Raw genomic sequence first — 24,375 nt, forward strand, 5'->3', positions numbered from 1 at the left:
ATATATGGGTTTCCAAAGACATTTGATGAGAGTCACATATATCTGTCATCATATGTAAAGGATGTGGATTAATTGAGCTGTGGCAGCTTTTTGGGAAAGGTACAGTGAGGGCACAAGGGAGGGGGTGGTGAGAGAGGGGGTGGGAGTGAGAAAGTGGGTTGTTGGAGAGGGTCAGTTAAAGGTTATCTAAAATTGGAGGATTCAGTGTTCATACCATTGGGTTGTAATCACCCCAAGTGGAATATGAGATACTGTTCCTCCAGTTTGCGTGTGGCCTCACTCTGGCAATGGAGGAGGCCCAGATCAGAAATGTCGGAATGGGATATGGGAATGAAAGATAAAATGGTTAGCAATCAGGAGATCCAGTAGGCCATGGTGGACCAAGCGCAAATGTTCAACAAAATAGTCTAAGCCTGGTCTATCAATCAGCAAGAAGTCAAGCTTCTACATAGAGTCTACATACCTTTATCGGACAAGAACGCTGGGTACTTGGCCTTCTGTAGGAAAGGACAGTGCACCATCTGTGACGGGCCTGAATTATTTTCAGAGATGGTAGCTGAAGTCTTCTCCACATTAACATAATGACAGCGAACATCCCTGCCCATTAACTGTGGGACATGTCCATTGATGATGATTTCAATGTTCTACAAAGAAAGGAAGACCGCTTTCAGCAACAGTGGGATAGACAGAGACAACTTGCATAAACTTCATATCTTTTGACATAGATAGATCACAACTGGAGACTTAGCACACAAAATTAAAATTGACCACAGACTGCAGTAAATGCTTGGTAAACGCAGATGTTTTTCAGGACTAAATTACAAAAGTGAGAAGATAAGAGGCAAACGCTTCAGGAGAGGATTCCATAGCTTTGGCATATTCAACAATCATGGACAGCAGAAATAAAAGATCTACATTTCTTGCACGGTTCTAGACCCAGAAGAGAACGCAGAGATAGAAAGGAAGACCATATACAGATCAGAAAGCTCTATGTTGCTGGAAGAGGGGCACTAGATTAGCAAGAAGATGGGACCCAATGCTGTAGTACGGCAGGTGGGAGGTTGTAAATCAATAAGGAAGTCAATGACTGCAAAAGACAGAGTGCTGGTGTAACTCAAGTGGTCAAGCAGTACTTCTGGAAGGCATGGAGAGGTGAGGTTTTAGGTTGGGATCCTTCTTCAGACTAATTGTAGTAGTGCCGAGGAGGGTTTTTTTTTTTTAAACAGACAAGTGGACAAAGACCAGAGATGAAAATAAGATTAAGGCTATTAAGAGTGAAGGGGAGTAAATTGTGAAGCCAGAGTAAGGTATAAAAGTGGAAGGAGGCCAAGTGAAGGAAAAGGGGGGCAGTATTGTGAGAGAAAGGTGTGTGGGACCCAGAAAGGAAATATGGGGAGTGTGGATGGATAGTTACTAAATTTGGGTGCCATCTGTGTAGAGTTTGCATGTTTCTACATCCCAAAGACATGCAGGTTTGTTGGGTAATTGCCCAGGGCAAATTGCCCCTAATGTGGAGGGAGTGGATGAGAAAGTGGGATAACAGAGAAATAGTGCGAATAGATGCTGGGTGTGGAATCAGTGAGCCAAAGTGCCTGTTTCTATGCTGTATCTCTACACTCCTACTCTGGCAATGGAGGAAGCCAAAGACAGAAAGGTGAAATGGGAATGGGAAGTTGAGCTGAAAAGGTTTGCAACTGGGATACCCAGCAGGTCTTGGCGAACCAATGACAATGGTCACCTAATCTACGCTTGGTCTTACTGATGCAAAGGAGGCCACATGGGGAGCAGTAGATGTGGTTAGAAGAGATGCTTGTGAACCTTGTTGCAAGGGCTCTAGGATCCCTGGGTGGTTGCACGGAGGTGAAGGAACAGGTGTTACATCTCCTGTGGTTGCAGGGGAAAGTACCTGGGTTGGGTGGGAAGGGATGAGTGGACCAAGGATTTGCAGAAGAAGTGGTCACTTCAGAAAGCAGAGATTGGTGGGGATGGGAAGATGTGACTGGTGGTGGGCTCATGTTGAAGGTGTCGGAGAATGATGTGCTGGTTGCGGAGGCTGGTGGGGTCAAAGGTAGTGGCCGGGGGAACTCTATCCTTGTTCCATCCGGGGGAAGGAAAGCTAGAGCAGAACTGCGGGCCAGAGGAGGCACTAGGTGAGGGCTCCATCAACAACAGCATGAGGAAAACCTGCAGGAGGGAAACCACGTTTACTAAAGAAAGAGGACAACTCAGATGTTCTAGAATGGAAAGCCTCATCTTAGGAGCAGATACAGCGATGGCAGTGAAATTCGGAGTATGGGATATCATCCTTGCAAAATACAGGGTGGGAGGAGGTGTAGTCCAGATAACAATGGGAGTCAGTGGTTTATAATAGACGCCAGTCAATAGAAAATCTGAAGAAGGGTTTTGACCCGAAACAGATATGCTATCTGACCCGCAGAGTTATTTCAGCATTTTTTGTCTATCGTCAATCAATAGCTAACCCCAATGTTGGAGACAAAGAGATGGAGAAAGGGACGAGAGGTGCCGGAGATAGTCAAAGTGAATATGATGGCAGGGTGTTAGTTAGTGGTAAAGTTTATGAAATCAATGAGTTAGCTATAGCCATTACACATTACTGGCTAAGGGCGAGACAGTACTGGCAGCTTAATGTTAAAGGGGAACAAGACAGCAGTGGTCTGTGATGGCATTACTAATGGTTTGTCCAGTGAGGCTGTGTGGGTGATCACCTTGTTGGGAGTGTACCCTAGGCCCCAAATAGTCAATAGGAATTAGAGGAAGAAATATGCCAGAAGATTGCAGCCAACTGTAAGACTAATACGAGTTGTAATAGTATGGAAATTTAGCTTTCCCAATATAGACTGACAGCCATGGTACAAAGGGTTTTACAGGGAGGAATGTGTCAAATGTGTTTAGGAAAGTTTCTTCAGGCAATATATAGAGCACCATAGAAGGGAGGTGGCAAACCTTGATCTAGGGGAATCAAGAACTAGAGGGCCTAGGTTTAAGGTAAGGGGAAAGATTTAAGAGGAACTTGAGAGGCAACTTTTTCACACTGAGATTGGTGGGTAACAAGTTGCCAGAAGAAGTTGTTTATTCAGGTACAATTTGGACAGGCACATGGATAGGAATGATTTGGAGGGATATGGGCCAAATGCAGGCAAATGGGACTAGCTTAGACAGGGCATCTTAGTCGGCGTGGACAACTTTGGCTGAAGAGCCTGTTTCCATGCTGTACGAATCTATAACTCAGATATAAATACAGCCTTGCAACTTCCAGACAAGAAAGACTGATAGACCTGAGATGAAAAGCAGCCTTTCAGTATAATAACAAAGATTCTGGTTATTATTAGCATCCTGACTACAGTCTATATTGTTTCTGCTGCAGTCAATGACAGCCTTAGTTCATTCAAACCATTCTTGAGTCATCGTTTACAATGTCTCACTCAATCCTGTTAGCAATATCCTTTGTGACCCTAGCCCCCTTGCACCGTTCACCATATTCACTGCCTCTGGACAGTGTTGGTGCCCACAGGTTCTGATATAAATATATGTTTAAAATCCATTCAAAAATCAGAAAACACCAAGCATTCAGTCACTGTTATCAGGAGAGAAACCAAGAGATATACAGAACCTTTACGGCTGCAAGGTTATTGTCGATTTCTGACGGAGTAATGTTCATGGTTGGACATTTTGCTATTCCAGAGTTGAGGTCGATCCAGAATGAGGGTTGAGTGGAATTAGCACAATCCTGCTGTAGAGTACAGCTGGGAAAGAAAAGTCATAGTGTGGGTTATGCACAGGCAGCTCAAAGACTCTGTACAACATAATCATGCACATACGAGGCATGCACAGATTATTCCGAGGACGTTTTAGCAGAAACTGAGACCAAGCACACTGGGGTGACAGGTGAATATCATACACAGCTCAGATTGAGACATATACAGACCACAAAATGCTTGCAGCCCAGCAGTATGAACATTGGCTTCTCTAACTTCAAGTAGCCCTTGCTTTCCCTCTCTCTCCAACCCCTCTCTCTTCCCAGTTCTCCTACGTCTTACTGTTTCTGACTACATTTTATCTTTGTACCGCCCACTCCCATGACAAGTCTGAAGAAGGGTCTCAACCCGAAATGTCACCCATTCCTTCTCTCCAGAGATGCTGCCTGTCCCGCTGAGTTATTCCAGCATTTTGTGTCTACCCACAAAACTCGAAACATTGTTGACATAGGCAGGCTGCTCGAACATCTTACTCACAATGTACTTAATCTATGAACCAATGTTGTATAACGTTAGTACCTCCACCAATGTAAAGCACTTTGGCCAACGAGAGTTGTTTTTTAAATGTGCTATAGAAAAAAGTGATTTGACTTGACAAAGACTGAGACAAACACAAACCATTCAAAAGCAATACACAGCATAGACTAAAACAGATACATGCTGCTCAAAAATTATGCACAGTACAAACTGAGAGAACCATAGTCGGCACCAACAAGACACACAGCGTAGACTGAGCAATTCATGGTCTGCACTAACACTATACAAAGCACAAACTGAGACAGACACGGGCTGACCAACACTATACCAGGCAGGGACTGAAACCATAAGAAACACACTCAAACACTATTCAAGGCACAGATTGAGACAAACATGGGCTGACCAACACTATACACAAAGACCATACACAACACACTCAAACACTATTCAAGGATTACTAACTATATCTGTGACTGCACAACTTAGCATGAGATAAACACAGCTTCTAAATTATACTTCTTCATGAACTGTGGCATCCCCTCCACCAATATGGACAGAGTCTGAATGGTATCTCATCTGTTTCACACACTTCTGCTCATATCACCTCTCAACCTGGTTAGAGGAAGAACGGAGGGTCCCTGGTCCTCACCTTCCACCTCAGCAACATCTACACTCAATGGATGATCTTTCACAATTTTGTTTCAGCTCCAATATGATTCCACCCTCGAACACATAAACATTGAACATTCAGTGTATGCACAGCAGTGTGAGTGATACACGTTGGGCAACCATCCGATACATGTGTCAATCAGAGTGATATGTCACTAGTCATTTACTCTATAGAGAGCACAGTGTGTGATGTATAGCGTGAATGTGCTGTATATGTTAATCACAATCAGTATGTCTAGTGTAGTCACTCAGAATTACTGAAGCACTCAGCAGCACTGAACCAGGCCTTTCAGCCCACCACGTTCATGTCAATTGCTTTACTCCTACAGTAATCCCTTTCATCCATACTAGGTCCATATCAGTCTATGACTTGCTAATTTAAGTGCCTGTTGAGATGCCTCTTAAATATAGTTATTGTATCTGGTTTCTCCACCTCCTCTGACAGTATGCTCGGTATGCGGCGCGGCTCTGGCCAGCAGCGGCCTCTAAAAACAAGTCCCGTTTTTTAAACTCATTCCTTCATCTTCAATCCATGCCCTCTTGTATGTTGGGGGGTGTGTGGGGGAAGAGGATTCAGGTGGGGGGGGGGGGGGGGGGGAACATTTTTGAATCTCTCCCTGCACTGGAGACCCTCACCTTTGCTCTAGGGGGTCTCAGGTGCCGTTGATCTCTCTCCAAAACTAAATTCCCGAGGAGCGGCCTCCAACGGGATAAGAAGCCGGGTACTCTAATTTGCAACTACCTTTTTGCCGTCGCGGAGCTTTACAAAGACGGTTGCGGGTGGAGCGGTGGAGGAGCGCAGCTGCTGCTGATGGTTGCGAAGGCTGCTAGGCAACGTTTCGGGAGTCGGATCCTTCTTCAACGAAAGGTCTCGACGGCGAAACGGGAGCCCGCTATTTCCTTCGCAGGGAGATGCTTTTCCTCACTCCTGCAAGTTTCTTCCCCCAGCATTTTTTGTCTACCTTCGATTTTCCCGCATCTGCAGTTCCGTGGCTGGAAACACTACTCTTGCGCACACCGGGGGTCTGACCCACCAAGACCGACTCACCGACCTTTCGCCTTCACGGATGATTTTTGGCCCATTAATCGCCATCCAGCAGTTGGTTTTGACTGAATATTTGACATCGGGGGGGGGATCAGTCAGTGAGAGATAAGTTTATTTGGCCTTCCATCACAGCATAAATATCTGAATGTAAAATGCCAATGTTTATCTGCAGCTTGGGGACTATTTGCATGGGCATGTATCTGCTAACTTCCTCGTTTGGACAGCTCCTGTGGTCCAAACACAATGACTGGGGATTTCTAGAAATGCTCTCTTATTTCAACATTCTCTATCCCACAGATCCCACTGCTGATTCTTTTTTCCTTTCCCTTATTTATCTGTTTGTTTATACCACCTCAAGACAGATGAGCTGTAATTAACAAACCTTCCCTGCTCTCACCCGCTGTCATCCTGTCACAGACATTCCCTTTGCTCCCTCCACCCCTCCCCAGTTACTGCAACTGGTTTCTCAGTTCTGATCAGACGTCATTTTTCTGAAACATACTTTGTTGCTCCCTCTGCCACTGATGCTGCCTGGCCTGCCCTGTCCCTCCATCTGAAGTTCCTTCCTACACATGTCCCTCCAGCATTGTCTGTTTTTATTTAAGACTTCCAACATCTGCAGTGTTTCGCTTTTTGCAGATCCAGCCGTAATCTGATTGAGGTTTGGAACATGTTTAAAGAGAAGAATTATCATTATCTTAAATTCTTCCATACCGGCTCTCCAAGGTACACCATCCGCAGTAGGCATCATGTGCTCCTAAACACTCCTGGCAGGACTGGGACTGGTTGCAGGAAGCAACCCTCACCCGACTGATCTGTGAAAAGCAAAGCAAAGCTGAGGATTCAGTGGTGAAACGACCAGTGTGGAACCACCCAGTGAACTTAATCGACTGGGCATTAACCAATGTGACACTGCAAGAACACACATCACTCAATGAGCAGCAGCAAAACTTGTGGGAGATCTAAGCAAATCATGTCACCAAAGACTTAATGAACAACGGAGCTCACAAGGAAACTAACGCCTTTAACAACTGTGCACGGGGAAGGTAAGGGCTGGAGTTTGTGGTGGTCCACTTGGTGCTGGATTGTGTGGTCCTGTGTCAACATCAACCACAATGAGCAGAAGCAAATCCCAGGACACGAGTGAGTGAGGGAAATGACAAGACATGCAGGGATAGACAGGGCTAACATTCAATATTAATAACATGGAATGGAATGAAGAATTACAACAAATCAGTCCAGGTCTGGATTTAACCAAAGACAGGCATAAAATGCTGGAGTAACTCAGTGAGCCTGGCAGTTTCTTTGGAGAAAAGGAATAGGTGACTTTTTGGGATGAAACCTGAAGAAGGGTATTGACCAAAAACATCACCTGTTCCTTTTTTCTAGAGATGCTGTCAGATACGCAGAGTTACTCCAGCATTTTGTGTCTATCTTTGGTGTAAACCTGCATCTGCAGTTCCTTCCTACACATGTCTGGGTTTATTTTATTTTATTTTTTTAGTTTAGAGATAGAGCATGGAAATAGGCCCTTCGGCCCACTGTGTCCATGCTGACCAGCGATCACCTGTACACTAGTTCTATCCTAAACACTAGGGACAATTTTCAGTAGCCAATTAACCTACAATCATAGGGAGAACACACAAACTCCGTACAGGCAGCACCTGTAGTCAGGATCGAAGCCAGTTCTCTGGCTGGCAACTCTACCACTACGCCACTGTATCCTGGATATTGGGGGAAGGTACTTAATTAGGACAAGGCAGATTACAATGTCATTAGGCAGAAGCTACGGAGGGTAGATTGGAAGCAGTTGTTATGGGATAAGTCCACAGATGATATGTGGGAGGCGTTTAAAGTTGAGCTGATCAAAGTGTAGGATCAGCATGTTCCAGTAAGGAGGATGGATAAGAACAGCAAGGTAAGGGAACCGTGGATCACCAAGGAGATTGTAAACTTGGTGGAAGAAAAAGGAAGTTTGTCAGGTTTAAGAAGGTCATTTCGGATGGGGCTTATGAGGAATATAAAACTATAAAGCGAGCAGGAAAGTACTCGTAGGCGATTAGAAGGGTCAAAAGGGGCCAAGAAATGTCATTGGCTAGTCAGATTAAAAAAAATCCTAAGGCTTTTTATACGTATGTTATAAATAACATACGTATAAAATCCATATCGAGGAGGACCTGACGTGGAGCGTGAACACCACTGCGCTGCTGAAAAAGGTCCAGCAGAGACTGCACTTCCTGAGGGTGCTCAGGAAGAATAACATCACTCAGAGACTGCTGCTGTCCTTTTATCGGTGCTCCATTGAGAGCATACTAACATACTGTGTATGCGTGTGGTACACCAGCTGCACAGCGGCTCAGAGGAAAGCGCTCCAGAGGGCCATTGACAATGCCCAGAGGATTGTCGGCTGCCCTCTCCTTACCTTGGAGGACTTATACAGTTCCCACTGCACCAAAAAATCCCAGAATATCATAAAGGACATTTCCCACCCCGGACACTCCCTGTTTGAACTGTTGCCGTCAGGCAGACGGTACAGATCTACGAGGACAAGGACAAATAGACTAAAAAACAGTTTTTACCCCACTGCTATAAAAGCACTAAATGTAGCCGCCAAGGAACGCAGGGGCGATACAGACTAAGGGACTGTGGTAACTGTGGAATCGACAGAAGGATGGAGGGTTGGGTGTGTATGCGTGCTTTGTCCGTGATATTTATTTAGTTGTTTATCTTTAATATTTTACCTTGTATGTATCGTTAGCTTTTAGAAATGTTTGAATGCTGCACTGACTGGCTGACATTTTAAATTTCGTTGTACATGGTTCATGTTACAATGACAATAAAGAAACTATTCTATTCTATTCTATTCTAAATAAGAGGATACCAGGGAGAAGGTAGGACTGCTCAAGGATAAATGAGGATGTAGGTGAGGTACTAAAGGAATACTTTGCATCTGTATCCACTGAGGAAAAGGACTTGTGGAGAATACAAATATGTTCGGGCAGTTTGAGATCGAGAAGGAGGTGGTGCCATGGCTCTTAAAGAGTGTTAAGGTGGATAAGTCCCCAGGGCCAGATGGGATCTATCCCAGGTGATGGTGCTGAAGTTTCTGCAATTGCCTGTTCAATGAATAACGTGTAGTTTGTAAGGATAGATTAGGCCTGTGAGATGAGAACAGCTCTTACCCAGGACCAGAAGCGGGGAAAGCCCAATCATTTACTCAGGGCACAAAACATAAGGTGCTGGAGGAACTTAGCGGATCAGGCAGCATTTATGGATCGAATGGATAGATGACGTTTCAGGTTGCGACCCTTCTTCACACTGATTGTAGTAGTGGAAAGGAAGCGGACAATAGGTGGGACAAAACCTGCCATTTTCTTTGGATACATGTAAGGGGGATTTGATTGGCAAATGGGTGACAAAGGTGAGAGATGTAAAGGAAATAAAGAATGTCAGGGAAGGAGAGAGGATAAATGAAATGTTGAGGCAGAAGGAGGGATATAGGTGGAAGGCGATTGTGGGGAAGGGGGGCAGAATAGTTGGATAAAGGGGGCACACGAGAGCTGGGGGGCACAAGAAAGAGAGATGGTGAATAGAGGGGTGTTACTTAAAATTGGAGAATTCAATGTTCATACCATAGGCTTGTAAGTTACCCAAGTGGAATATGAGATGTTGTTTCACCAGTTTGCATGTAACCTCACTCTGACAACGGACGACAGAAAGGTCAGGATGGGAATGGGAAGGAGATTTAAAACAATTTCCTCACAGGCTGGCAAAGGACTGCTTGCTATTTAACAACATGTACAGAAGTGTATCCCATTGCATCAGCAACATTGACCTGGCCAGTGAACACCAGCTAGCAAATAGTAACAGTGGCCGGCCTGTTTCTTTGCTAGTAATAAATGCCGGTATGGCCATCAATAACAACAATATCTGCAGTTGAGGGTGTAGTGTATGTTATGGTTCCGTCCTCTTTTAGCAACGTTCCAATAATTTAAACACTGAAGTCAGATTACCATGGCAAAGATAGGCTTTGAAAGTTCACAGACCTGGTGCATGGTCATCACGTAGAGATAGTTCTGGTCCTCCGGGTCAAAATGCATGATGTGATGGACAGCCTCATCCGATGCCACGAGAAGAACCTCTCTCTTCAAAATCTGGTTATTCTGCAAGTTCAGCTGGAAGAGTAGGGCCAGATCATCAGACAGGTGCTGAACCTCCAACCACTGCCACCTCCCCGCAAACAGTCCTCACTTCCCATCCCAGCTACCACAGCGCAAAGCCAGTCACGCGACACAGGGGCTTCCAGCTACATACACAATGAAGAGATGCTCTGAAGCACTGACCTTCGCCCAGCTTGCTTTCATTTGAATATGTTAAGGAAAAGTGAAGCAATGAGGCAGGGCAAGTGTGGCAGTGGCTGCCCACAATAAAAGTGGGGAAAGTGGGTGCTGATGGTCCGTTTGGCCAGCAGACAGCAGCGGTGATTTCAGGAGAGATGGAAGTCAGTGCTTGCTGCCTGTTGGATACAACAGACAGGGCGGGACAGTGAACATACCTTTAGAAGTTGGCCATTGGCTGTGCCTAGAAACACCACTGTATGGTTATTCAGACTTGATACTGCCACCGAGGTCAAGCCACTCTCCTCCAAGATCGGGGAAGCCTTCACTGGGTCCCTGATGGCTAGAGGGTGCTGCAGATGGGCAGCCCCACAATCCAGCTGTTCTTCATGCAGCTGCAAAGAAAGGAAAACATTTGGCTCAGATACCTTTTCCTTATCCCCGGCCAATACCACCTTTCAGGAGCCACTCGCTCGCTAGGGCCTGGAAATGTCTCTAAATTCTGCTCAGTCTAAAGCCCTACAATAGGAACCCACAATGACCAGGATTGCACATGTGGACCAGGTATTAACATGAATTTAAAGCGACAATATGGCCTTATCAATTATTAGTACCCATATCTCTTCACTTTCATCTAGACGTCACTGCCTGTTTTACTCCACAAACATTCCAGCAAAACCCTCACACCCTGGATCATTAATTTCAATGGTATTTCTGGACCCCTCCTTGAAGTTCAGTCTGCAAAGATTCACTAGATTAATTCCTGAGATATTAAGCAGAACAATTTTCTAATCTCGAGTTTTGTATGTGAAGCTATTTAATTGATACATGTAATACTCACAGAGCTTCACAGAATAACTGTAAGGATATGTTGTTCTTTGGTCAACGTGCAGAACCATAAACCTCGATCTCCAAATAAGGAGTTGGGCAAAAGATCGAGAAAGGAATTCTTCACAAAGAGTGGCAAATCTGGACACATTCAAGGATAGGCTTTCATCAAATCAAACAAGGACTGGAGGATTAAGAGAACTAAGGACCAAACAGGATCTCTCCAGGGGATTTGAAGAGAATTGGTGACAGCATTAGAGATGTCCTGACTTTAATTTCCAAAAAAACCTCAATTTGGCAACCCTTTCTTTTGATGGTACAAGTCAATTTGCTATTTATGAAAGGTGAGAGGAGAAAACCAGGGAATTATAGATCACCTAGTTTAATTTCTCAAAATTACTAAAGTCTATAATTAAGGGTCGGTACACCGTAATTTGTCAGATGATTGGAGAGAACCCAATGTACTTGTAAAGCTTTTTGAAGGGATGACTAAAGTGGTTAAAGTGGAACATATATCTATGGATGTGATTTATATGGATACCTCATACGAGAATGCCAACTGACACTATTCATTGAACCAAAGACAATTTCTAGGACTGGGTGAGGATTTGCTGAGTGGCAGAGATGGAATATAAGGTTAATAGGCAAACAATCAAGCTGACATAATGTGCAAAGTGGTGACCATCAAGGGCGAGTACTGGACACAAATTCTATTCAACTATTTATAAATGGCTTGACAATGGAGTTGAAAGCTGCACATTTAAAGCCAGATAACACAATGGTGGGTGGCATTGTAGCAAGTGTAGATTAACCATTGTATTGCAGACAGATATAAATAAGGAAAATGGAAAATGAGGGAAATGAATTTCAGTGTAAACATCTCAGAGGTCATTTGTAGCTGAAAGGACCAAATACTTTCTGAATAATGTAATGTGGAACAGTGTATAACCAGAAAGGCCAGGATACCAGGATTCATTAAAATGTCAAGGACAAGAGACCAACACAGGACATGAAATGAAGCTGCAGGCAAGATAAATGAAAACCCTAAGATATACTAAGAGTAAAAGATTGGCTAGGGAAGAATAGTCCCCTTATGCTGGTCTTTGTGTTGTGCCATAGAAATGGGCGATATAATAAATGAATACTTCTCATCTGTTTTTACTGAGGAAAAGATCACAGAAGGTAAGGAATTGAGGTTAGAGTTGCGATGTCGTAGATCAGATACAAAATTATCAAAGAGGAATTGATTGTTTCATAGTGGATTATGGTGGATAAATCTCCTGGCATGACCTAGTGCATCTGTGGAGCTCATGGGGAAACTAGGGAGGAAACTGCAGAAGCCCTTGCAGAGATACTTGCATCATCTATAGCCAAGGGGGAAGTTGCAGGAAACTGGAGGATGGCTAATGCTGTACTGTTATTTAAGTAGATCAAAAGAAAAGGATAAGCCAGGCAACCACAGGTCAGTGCACCTGACATAATTGGTGGGAAAACTGTTGGAGGATATTTTTAGGGTTATGATCCACCAGCATTTGGATAGACAGTGACTGATCAGAGATAGTCAATGTAGCGTTGTGTGAGGGAAATTGTGCCTCACAAATCTAATGGAGTTTTTTTGAACAGGCCATCAAAAGGTTTGACGAAAGCAGGGCAGTAGACGTTGCCCATATGGAGTTTTGCAAGGCCTTTGACGAAGCCACACATGATAGGCTAGTGGAACGTTAGAGAGCATGAACTCTTAGGCAAATGGATTCAAAATTGGCTTGGAGGAAGGAGTCATAGGGAGGGTTGTGCAGAGTTGTTTTTCTAATGGAGACCTGTGACAAATGGAGTGCCACGGAGATCAGTACTGGGCCCAGTATTGTTTGTTATCTACATGCACGATTTGGAGGACAATGTAGTTAACATTGTTAGCAAATATGCAGATGACATCAAAGTTGCCACATAGTAGACAGTGAGGAAGGATACCTAAGTTTACAAGAAGATCTAGATAACTTGGGATGGTGGGCAAAGGAATGGCAAATGGAATTTAACTCTGACAAGCGTGTGGTGCTGCATTTTGGTATTTCAAACTAGGGCAGGTCTTGCACAGTAAATAGTGGACCCTGGAAAGTGTTGCAGAACAGGGAGATCTGGAAGAACAGGCGCATGATTCCCTGAAAGCGGCAAATCAGGTGGACATTGACCCACATGTCCATAGTCCTACAATACAACAGGATATATCCTGGTTACATTTCATCAGGAGAAACATGAACATTCCTAGCACCATACATTAGGAAGGAGAGGCTTCTGTACGATTTATGAGAATAATGTCTCAACCCAAGGTAAATTGCAATGAGAAATTATACAAAGATGGGGTTCTATTTTTTTTCACTTGTATACTCTGACCCGAGTATATTGGGGGTGACACTGAACAGGTTAAAGTGTTTAGGTAAAGATTGAAACAACCCAAAAAATTGCCTATTCATATCCTCCAGAGATGCTGCCTGAGCCGCTGAGCTACTCCAGCACTTTGTGTCTTAATTGAATCAAATTTTTCAAAATATTTATGTACCACTGAAAGGGGAAACGGAAAGGAAATACCTGTACATCGACCAGCAGAGGAGTTGCCGATCCCTTTCACCCATGGTGAGTCCCCTTATTGAACCATTGCAATCTTTTAGCTAAAGGAACTCCCACTGTTATTGGGGAGGGAATTGCAGGATTTAGACATGTATTTCTAAACAAGAATAGTGTGCAATTTGAAGGGTAGTAGTGCTGTGGTGCTGCCTTTATCAGGATACAAAACGGGCCTTTATGACTCACCTAGAAGAAAGTCGTCAACACAATCATTACAAATGGGTTACATAGGCAATGTTAGCAACACTTGAGAAATGATAGGAAATATGACTTACTTCCAATCCTGTCCATTGTCCTTGTTGGTAGGGGCTTGGATTTGGGAGATTTTATCAGAGTTGGACGTAGGACATTACCCTGAGGAACATCTGTAGGTTCCCACCCGGCCACCTTCCTTTGTGTGAGGCATGACCACTCATTGCAGTGTTTCCCCCATCATGCCACTTGACATGAGTTTTACCAGCGTGCCTTAATGCCATACACAGTCAAATGATACCTTGATGTGAGGTAATTCAGCCTCACATCACCTCTGCTATTCAATTCTTGGGTTCAGGGTGGAGGAACAGTGAGGGGGCCAGAGGGTGAAGTGAGGCAGAGAAGAGAGGGAATAAGCGAGTTCGGTATTCCGGCTGCGGGGAGAGAGAGGAAGAGGGGTGATCTGGAGATGCGGAAAAAATAAGAAAATGAAAATGAGACAAGAGGGGTGATGGTGTAGGGAGGGGGAAGGGGAGGGCATGGGTAAGGGGGAATGGAAGAGATTGGGTAAAGGAGAAGGGGAGGGCGGAGTTGAGGGGAAAGGGAAGGTTTGGGCCTGCAAGAGTGAAGGGGTGATGCTAAGAGCATGAGAGGTTGAGGACATAATCTTCCGAGCCAGACTATCAAAAGGAACCGTGAAATCCATGTAGACCCATCTACTGTCCTATTATTTGATACTACCTCAAAACATTCAATCAAATATGAGAGACAGGACCTATCCTGCATAAAGCCATGCTGCCTATCCCTAATAAGTCCTTGCTTTTCCAAATGCAAGTAAATCTTGTGAAACTTCCCCAATAATTACACTACCACTCATTCGAAGGTTCTCCGGCTTGTAAATTCCTCATTTTTTCCCTGTTTTCTGTCTTAAACAAAATAACAACATTGGCAAAAAACAATTTGCTGGATGAATTCAGAGGGTAAGGCAGCATTTGTGAAGTGAAATGAACAGAAAACATTTGGGTCAGGAACTTTCTTTGAGACCAAGAATGGTCCCAACTCGAAAGGCCATCTGTCTATTTCTCTCCACAGATGCTGCGTGACCCATTGACTGCCTCCACCAGTTTGTATTTGCTCACAATCCCAACGTCTGCAGTTTTTATGGTCTCCGAACAATACTGGCTATTCTCCAATTCTCTGAGACTTCCACCATGGCTATAGATGTCATAGTCATTGTTTCCCTTGCTACCCTCAGTATCCTGGGATAGGTCCCATCAGACCTTGGATATTTAGTCACCGTAATATTTTTGAGATTACTACTTCCTCCTTAACATCAACATTCTCTGGAATATCAATATATCCCTATCATCCACGTTCTTCCCAATGCAAGATACAAGATACTCATTAAGGACCTCATCCATTTCCTGTGACTCCATGTATAAATTCCCTCTTTTTTCCTTGAGTCGACCTATCCTACCCCAAACTATCCGTTTGCTTCTAATATATGTATAAAATGCCTTGGAATTTTCCTAATCTTTCTTGCCAAGGATATTCCATGGAATTTTTTTGTCTTTCTTGTTTTTCTTTCCTGCTTCCTTTATATTCCTCAAGGATCTTGTCTGATTTCAGTTTCCTAAATTTTATATTATACTTCCTTTTCCTCTTTGACAACTTACAATGTCTCTCGTCGTCCGAGGTTCACAAATCCTGCCATCCTTATCTTAAAGGAACATGTTAGACTTGAACTCTAACTAGCCGGCCTTTGAAGGACTCCTACATGACAGGTGTGGACTTTCTTCCAAACAGCCACTCCCAATCTACGCTCCCCACAGCTGTATTCCATCTGTGTAGAGCCATTCCTGTGCCTTCTCCGGAGGCGGTTGGCAGGCCTGGCTTTACCGGGGCCAGGGGTGGAGGTGGTTCTCTCAGCCTACGCCGATGATGTCATTCTGATGTTCACCGACCCTGTTGACCTGCGGAGGAGTGCCAGCAGGTTTTCTCGGCTGCATCCTCTGGCAGGATCAACTGGGGGAAGTGTTCTGGTCTCTTGGTGGGTTAGTGGGAGGTGGACTCCCTGCCGGAGGAGATGACAGCTTAAGCGTGGAGCACCACGCACCTCCTCTACCTGGGGGTCTACCCGAGTCCCACTGAGGGGGCTTGGCTGGTGAACTGGCAGGAGCCGGAGGCGAAAGTCATCACCCGGCTAGGGTGTTGGTCAGGCCTCCTTGGCGTGCTCTCTTACCAGGGGAGTAAACCAGCTGGTGGCCTCTATGTTGGGGTACTGGCCGCCCACTCTGGTCCCACCCTCTTTATTTGTCACCATGATCCAAAGGAGGTTGGTGAACATCTTCTGGGGAATCATTGGGTCTCTGCTGGGGTTCTGTGTCTCCAGTTGGAGGAGGGCGGTCAGTTGCTGGTTTGCGTCCGTACCCAGGTGGCGGACCCTGCGGAGGTATATGTATTCCGAGAGTCCTCCTAAATGGCACGCGCTGGCGACGTACTTTTTCCGCCAGGGTCGCTGCTTCCAGGAGGGCACACAGCTCCCGCTAGCGGGTACGAGTCGACACGCTAGGCGGGAGTTGCCTGGCTTTTATCGAGATATACTTAAAGCCAGGAATCTGGCCACCTTCCGCTGACCAATCTTAATCTTATCAGATCTATCTGCAAATTTATGGAATTATGTAACCTGTTGCTGCAAATGCTCTCCCACTGAAACATTGACCATGTGACCAGGCTCATTTCCCAATACAAGATCTAATATGGACTAATTCCTAATTGCATTATCGAAATATTGTTTCAAACAATCCTCCTATATGTAACTAACAAATCTGCCCTTCAGAGCCCCTGGCACTGAGAGTGTAAATAATGGAGAAATTAAGATCACCCACCACAAAAATTCTGATGTTGAGACACCTTTTCGTGATCAATCTTCACATTTGTACATCAAGCTGTACATCTGTATATCTTTTAACTGGCACACGTAAACATGAGCACATTTCGCACATTTTAGCCTCACTCCACTGGTTGCCTATTCAGTTTAGGATCCATTTTAAAATTATTTTATTTGCTTTTAAATCCCTAAATGGTCTTGCCCCGCCCTACCTATCTGAGCTTCTACACCCTTATACACCTGCCCGCTCTCTCAGGTCAGATAATCAGCTGCTCCTGAGTGGGCCTAAAACTAAGCAGAAGCTCAGAGGGGACCGTGCCTTTGCTGTGCCGGCACCCAAATTATGGAACAATCTGCCTCTCCACATTAAACAGGCCTCTCCTCTGTCTGTTTTTAAATCACTTCTTAAAACCTATCTCTTCTCCGTGGCCTTTGATACCCAGTAAGATGTCGACTTTATTTACTTGATTTAATTTCTTATTTTGATTGCTTTATTGCGTGGTTATTATTTTTACTCATGTTTTATGTCTTTTAATTTATTGTTCTATTTCATATGTAATGTTTGCACTTTATGTGAGCTGTTATGTTGTCTGTTTATGATGTCTTGTTTATTCTTCTGTACAGCACTTTGGTCAACATTGGTTGTCTTAAAGTGCTTAATAAATAAAGTTGGATTGGACCACCATAGTGATTGCACTGTTCTTATTTATGAGTTCCAGCCACATGGTTACAATGGATGAGCCCTCCAGGATCTCCTCACAGTCATGACATTCTCCCTGATTAGTAATGTAACTCCCCCACCTATTTTACATCCTTCTCCGTCATGACCTGGGTGTCATGGTACACCAGTCATTGAAAGTAGGCATGCAGGTGCAGCAGGCAGTGAAGAAAGCGAATGGTATGTTAGCTTTCATAGCAAAAGGATTTGAGTATAGGAGCAGGGAGGTTCTACTGCAGTTGTACAGGGTCTTGGTGAGACCACACCTGGAGTATTGCGTACAGTTTTGGTCTCCAAATCTGAGGAAGGACATTATTGCCATAGAAGGAGTGCAGAGAAGGTTCACCAGACTGATTCCTGGGATGTCAGGACTGTCTTATGAAGAAAGACTGGATAGACTTGGTTTATACTCTCTAGAATTTAGGAGATTGAGAGGGGATCTTATAGAAACTTACAAAATTCTTAAGGGGTTGGACAGGCTAGATGCAGGAAGATTGCTCCCGATGTTGGGGAAGTCCAGGACAAGGGGTCACAGCTTAGGGATAAGGGGGAAATCCTTTAAAACCGAGATGAGAAGAACTTTTTTCACACAGAGAGTGGCGAGTCTCTGGAACACTCTGCCGCAGAGGGTAGTCAAGGCCAGTTCATTGGCTCTATTTAAGAGGGAGTTAGGTATGGCCCTTGTGGCTAAGGGGATCAGAGGGTATGGAGAGAAGGCAGGTACGAGATACTGAGTTGGATGATCAGCCATGATCATATTGAATGGCGGTGCAGGCTCGAAGGGCCAAATGGCCTACTCCTGCACCTAATTTCTATGTTTCTATGTCTGAAATATCCATACCACGGAACAATGAGCTGCAAGTCCTGTCCTTCTCAACTAAGTTTCTGTAATGGCTACAATGTCAGAGTTCTCTGTATTAATTCATCTTCTTTACCCAGTATACTGTCAGAGCACTCTCATGCCCGAGAATGCATCCTGCATCTACGGGTGGCACCAGTGCATCAGTAAATGCTGATAGCCATGCCAATGGTACTTGCCTTCCCTTTGCAGGTAGAAACATTGAAATGCCGATGCCGGTTTACAAAAAAAGAGACACAAAGTGCTAGAGTAATTCAACAGGTCAGGCAGCATCCCTGGAAAACATGGATAGGTGACGTTTTAGGTCAGGACCCTTCTCCAGTCTGAACAAAGGTCCCGACCTGAAATGTCACCTGCAGGTGAGTGAGACAACGGGAAATGTCTCAATCAGTGATATATTCCGACTCTGCTACACACTGATTCCATACCCAGGCCCAGAACCTGCCTTCAGTTTCATGAGCAACTTCAGGTCTCAGTGCTGTTCCAAACCCCCAATGCACTCACTGTGATGTTGCGTTGGATGCAGGCTGGTCCACTTCCTTGAATCACGCTGTCCAGGACGGTCACCTCCTGGCTGTGCTTCTCCTTGAAGCACTGGCGTCGGGCGCTCCTCATGCTGTGGTCGATGTCGCTGAAGTTGAAGACGCAGAGGGCGGAGCGCTGCTCGCTGTCCTCGGGCCCCTGGAACAGGCCGTACAGCCGGTGTCCCGGGCCTGGCCACACGGAGAGCAGGCGGCCGAAGAGGGTGGGATCGGCGAAGCAACGTAAGCCCAGCTGGATGTAGGACTCGGTCAGCTTGCGGCTCTCGGATGGGCGGGAGCCCCGGGCTCCGGTGCAGATGCGGGCCAGCAGGCTGCGGGCGCGGCCTCCCTTGCCGCCGGAGTCGGCGTCGTTGTTGAGCGCCAAGTAGGTGTAGTTCTGGTAACTGAAGGCCCTCACGAAGCTCAGCCGGTTGCGGGCTTTGGCCTCGGCCTTCACCTTGAAGACGTTGTCCTCGGACGGGTTGATGTCGTAGGTGAAGAGACGGGACGACTGGCGGGTGTCCAGGGCGCGGATGGCGATCTCGGGCGTGTTCTCGAAGCGCAGGTCCTCACGGCTGCTGTTGGTGGGGAAGTAGCGGGTGCCCAGGCCCGTGTAAGTGGAGGCCACCAGCAGCCGGCTGCCGCCACCGCCGCCCAGGCCAGGCAGCACCAGGCCCACGGTGGAGGCCTGCGGGTGGTTGGCCGCCACGTACAACATGCTGGGGAAGACCAGGCCGCTGCCGTCGGCGGGCGGGAAAGGCACGGCCAGCTGGCTGATGTTGGCCAGTTGCCGCAGCTGGCAGAAGCCCTGGTGCACGGAGCCGCACACCACCAGCAGCCCCTGGCTGGCGTCGGGCAGCAGCAGCTTGTTGTAGCAGTCGGTGTGCCGGCGCAGGTGCTCACAGCTGCTGTGCGGGAGCTGCGGTGCGTGGCACAGGGCGTTGTCCTGCACCGGGCCCGTCCTCACCCTCGCCTCCAGCCCCAGCTTCCAGCCTAGCTGGTAAACAGCGTTCACCGAGCCCACGTACACCCGGGGCCCTGGCTGCGGCCCGGCCTGCACCGCCAGGTTGTTGGTGGGTGTGTCGCTGCGGAATTTCTGGCACACTTGCATGGGCAGTGCCGGGGGCAGTATCAGCACCAGCATCAGCCCGGCACGGAGCAGCATTCTCCCCAGGCTCAGCATCATCATCCTCACACGCCCTCTCCTCAAATCCCGGGGACCCTCTCCTCAAATAATACTACCACTCGAATCCTGGGACACTCCCTCTTGAATCCTGCAACCCCTGCACAAATCCTGGGAGCCTTGCCTCAAATCCCGAGACTCTCTCCTAAAGTACTGGGAACCTCTCTTCAAATTCCGGGACCCACTCCTCAAATCCCTGGGACACTCTCCGCAAATCCTGGGATCCTCCCAAAATTCAGGGGTCGTGCTCGACGAATCCCGCGATCGCTGCCCCTCCAACCTCGCTTCCTCGGGGACCACTGGGCCTCCTCGGGGGTGTCCTGATGTTGTGCTTGGGACGTTGTTGAGTCGTTGTGGCCAAGTGTCAACCCGATCCTCGTTGCCTCAGTCTCTCGTCAGTCTCCCTCTCTGTACCTTCCGATTCATCGTCGCGCTGGGACCCATCTCATACGGTTGTGGGGAACTCGTTTCCCCTCCCGGTGCGGGACTCTCACGGTCCCCAGGCTTGGGAGTCCCGCTCTCTCCCGATGCTGGACTCTCTCGCTCTCCCACGCCGTGAGACTCCCCCGCTCCCCACCGGTGCAGGGCTCGCTAGCTCTGTCCCGCTTCGGGACACTCTCGCTTTCCCCCCGTGCGGCACCCTCTCCCGGCGCGGGTCTCTCTCTCTCTCGGTGCGGGCTCGGGGTTTCGTGACCGTGCCCCGCTGCCTCCGCCTGCTGTCTCCCTGACGATGTTCCCTCTTCCAACAACCCTACAGGAAGTCTGTTTCCTGTCAATCCTTCCTCGGCAAGAGCTCCGTCACAGCTTCGAGCACCTCACAGCATCGCCCGCAGCCCGAAGACCCCGGACCGAGGCAGGAAACACAGCGGTGATGCTCCCTCGCTCCCTTACCCTCAGATGAAGCTCCCTGTCTACACTCCTCGCCAGCGAAGCTCCCACGCTCTATTCCCCGCCGGCGAATCTCCCTTACTTCATTCCCCTCCAGTGAAGTTTCCTCATTCCACTAACAGATGAAACTTCACATACTGCCCACTATCCTCTATTGAAACTCCCTCACTGCCCACTACCCACTACCCTCCAGTGAAGCTTCCTCAACAATTTATAGTCTATGTTTACAACGTGGATAAAGCGACTGAAATTATTGTAGCCAAATCGATTAACGATATCAAGGAAATTGATTAGCAAGTAGTGATGAAGATACAAGGAGCTTGCAGAGGGATATTGACAGGTTAAATGAATGGGCAATAAATTGGCAGATGGGGTATAATGTGGCAAACATAAAGCTGTCCTATCTGCTGAGATCTTTCAGCATTTTCTGCTATTTTGAATGAAATAACAAATTAAAATGGAGTGATACGACAAATATTGTGGTACAAAGGGACCTGGGGATCCTTTGTATTCTGAAAGGCATGGATAGGGTAGATAGCTAGTGCCTGTTTTCAATTGTAGGAGTATCTAAAGTAAGAGGGCATAGTTTTAATGTGAGAGGGAGGAGGTTTAACAGGGATCTGAGTAGTAATTTTTGCACACATTCTAGTTGGTATCTGGATGAGCTGCTGGGTCAGGAATAGTAACAACATTTAAGAGGTTTCTGGACAAGTACTTGAATGAGGATGGTAAAGAGGGATATGGAAGTAATGCAGGCAAGTGGGATTTGGCAGAGTTAGGCAGAGAATCACAGAGGCAAACTGAACAGAAATAGACCTATAGGTCCAACTTGTCTAAACTGACCAAGAAGCCCAATCTAAGTAATCCTAGCCTGCCCAACCTTTCCTTGTAACTCAGGCCCTCAAGTACTGGCAACATCCTCATAAATCTTCTCTGCACTCTTTCCAGCTTAATGACATATTTCCTATAGCGTAGTGATAGGGCAATGCGATCTTGCACATATCATCCCAAGTTCTATGTGTAAGAAGGAACTGCAGATGCTGGTTTAAACTGAAGATAGACACAAAAAGCTGGCGTAACATCAGCAAGACAGGCAGGATCTCTAGAGAGAAGGAATGTGACGTTTCGGGTCTTGACCCGAAACGTCTAAATAAGGGTCTGGACCTGAAACGTCGCCCATTCCTTCTCTCCAGAGATGCTGCTTGTCCCGCTGAATTACTCCAGCTTTTTGTGTCTATCCCAACTTCTGTATTCATTTCCCCGACCGATGAGGGCCAGCATGTCAAAAGCCTTCTTCACCACTGTATCTGCCTACAATCCCACTTTCAAGGAGCTATATGTTTGTACATTCCCATAGGGTCTTACAGCGTGGAAACAGGCCCTTTGGCTCAACCTGCCCGCACCGGCCAACATGTCTCATCTCAACTAGTCTCTCCTGCCTGCATTTAGCCCATATCCCTCTAAACCTGTCCTATTCATGTACTTGCCTAAATGTTTATTAAATGTTGCAATGGTAAAACTATGGGCCTGTAGTTCCCTGGAATCTCTCTATTTCCATTCTCAAACAAAGGAATAACATTGGCAACAATCCAGTCCTCTGGGACCTTGCCTGTGGCTAGAGAAGAGACCAAGATCCATGTCAAGGCCCTGTAATCTCCTCTCTTGCTTCCCTCAATAATATAGGATAGATCCCATCAGGCCTTGGGGACCTATCCACCTTGATGCTCTTCCCTGATGCACCATCACCTCCTTCTCAATCTCAAACTGTCCTAGCATATTTGTGTTCTCCACACTGATCTCGCTGTCGAAGTCCTTGGTGAATACGGATGCAAAGTACTCATTCAGTACCTCACCTTCATCCTCTGACTGCATAGATATCCTCCTTTGTCCTTGTTCCTGGCCACCCGATTGTTTTTAACATACATATAAAAAGCTTTACGATGTTCCTTAATCCGACTTGCCAATGACATTTCATGACCCTTTTGGCCCTTCTGATCGCTAGCTTGAGTTCTTTCCTACTTGCTTTATATTCCTCATAATCCTCGTCTGATGCCACCTTCTTGAAACTGATATACGTTTCCTTTTACTTCCTGACCAAATTTACAACTTCCTTGGATATCCACGATTCCCTAATCTTGCCCCCCTTATCCCTCCTACTTACTGGAACATGCTGAACACATTTGGCAAATTCCAATTTGTCTATAAACTCTGAACACTATGACCCAGACTCAGTTTATATTGGGAAAGTTTAAATTCCCGACTATGACAACACTGTCAGTCTTGCAGCGCCTACAATCCTGAGTAACAGTAGCAAACCTTCCCCTCCAGTTCTGGTGTCCCTCTTGAACAGCTCTCCTCTGCCCCAGAAGAGATCCCAAAGATCCAAAAATCTGAATCCCAGCCTCCTGCACCAACTCCTCAGCCATAAACATTAATCTATCCTATCTTCCTGTTTCTACCTCCACCAGCACGTGGCATTGGGAATAATCTCGCTTATTCGCAGTGATCACTACCCTCGAGGTCCAGCTTTTTAACCTTTTACCTAACACCCCATTTACATTTTTCAGTACCTCTTCCCTTTTCCTACCCATATCATTTGTACCAACATGTACAATAACTTCTGGCTGCTCATGCTCCTCCATGAGAATGTCGTGCAGCCGCTCTGAGACATTCTGGACACTGGCACGAGGGAGTTAACACACCATCCTGGAATCTCGATTGCTGCCACAGACTCTTCTGTCCTATCACTATGGCTCTGCCTGACATTAGTCTTCCCAGCTGTGCCTCAGATCCAGGCTCTGTGCCATTGATGGGTCATTCCCCCTTAATATTCTCCAAAATGGTATAACTGCTTTGAAGGGAAATGGCCACAGGGGCCATTTGCACTCTCTGCCTACTCCCTTTACTCGAGGTGACCGTTCTCTTTAAGAAGACAGCATTAAAATGCTGGCACACAGTGGCGCAGCGGTATAGATTTTGCCTTACAGCGCTAGAAACGCAGGTGCTGTCTGTACGGAATTTTTACATTCTTCCTGTGAGCGCGTAGGTTTTCTCCAGTTGTTCCAGTTTCCTTCCACATTCCAAAGACATGCAGGTTTGTAGGTTTATTGGCTTCTGCAAAATTGCCCCGAGTGCTCATGGCAACAATTGCCATAGGTGGAGTCATCAGGCAAACCAGCAGTATCGCTGACTTCCCACATCCTGCAGGAGGAGCATTGCACCATTTTACCTGTCATCTCTACTGCACAATAACCAAGAAAAATAAATCACAACAAACATACACAAGAAGCAACAGTGAGGGGCTGATGTTACAGTCTGCTGTTGAGGTGCTGTTCCTATTGTCTGCTGGTGAGAGGGCTATTCACCCAGTCTA

At 46.3% G+C, this 24,375-nt stretch overlaps 1 protein-coding gene across 1 annotated transcript in view; it reads right to left on the reverse strand.

Annotated features, from left to right (window-relative positions):
- plxnd1 (plexin D1) overlaps positions 1–24,012 on the reverse strand; it is a 72,816-nt gene extending 48,804 nt beyond the window's left edge. Inside the window, exons 1-6 of the mRNA XM_055647861.1 lie at positions 18,915–24,012; positions 10,523–10,699; positions 10,014–10,142; positions 6,682–6,782; positions 3,632–3,764; positions 464–644 (exon numbers count right to left, since the gene is read on the reverse strand). Coding sequence (XP_055503836.1) covers positions 464–644; positions 3,632–3,764; positions 6,682–6,782; positions 10,014–10,142; positions 10,523–10,699; positions 18,915–20,120 — 1,927 coding nt within the window. The 5' untranslated portion in view covers positions 20,121–24,012. The remainder of the gene's footprint in view (positions 1–463; positions 645–3,631; positions 3,765–6,681; positions 6,783–10,013; positions 10,143–10,522; positions 10,700–18,914) is intronic.
- Between the last annotated feature and the right edge of the window lie 363 nt (positions 24,013–24,375).

This window comes from Leucoraja erinacea, chromosome 16, assembly GCF_028641065.1.
Source record: "Leucoraja erinacea ecotype New England chromosome 16, Leri_hhj_1, whole genome shotgun sequence".
Lineage (NCBI taxonomy): Eukaryota > Metazoa > Chordata > Chondrichthyes > Rajiformes > Rajidae > Leucoraja > Leucoraja erinaceus.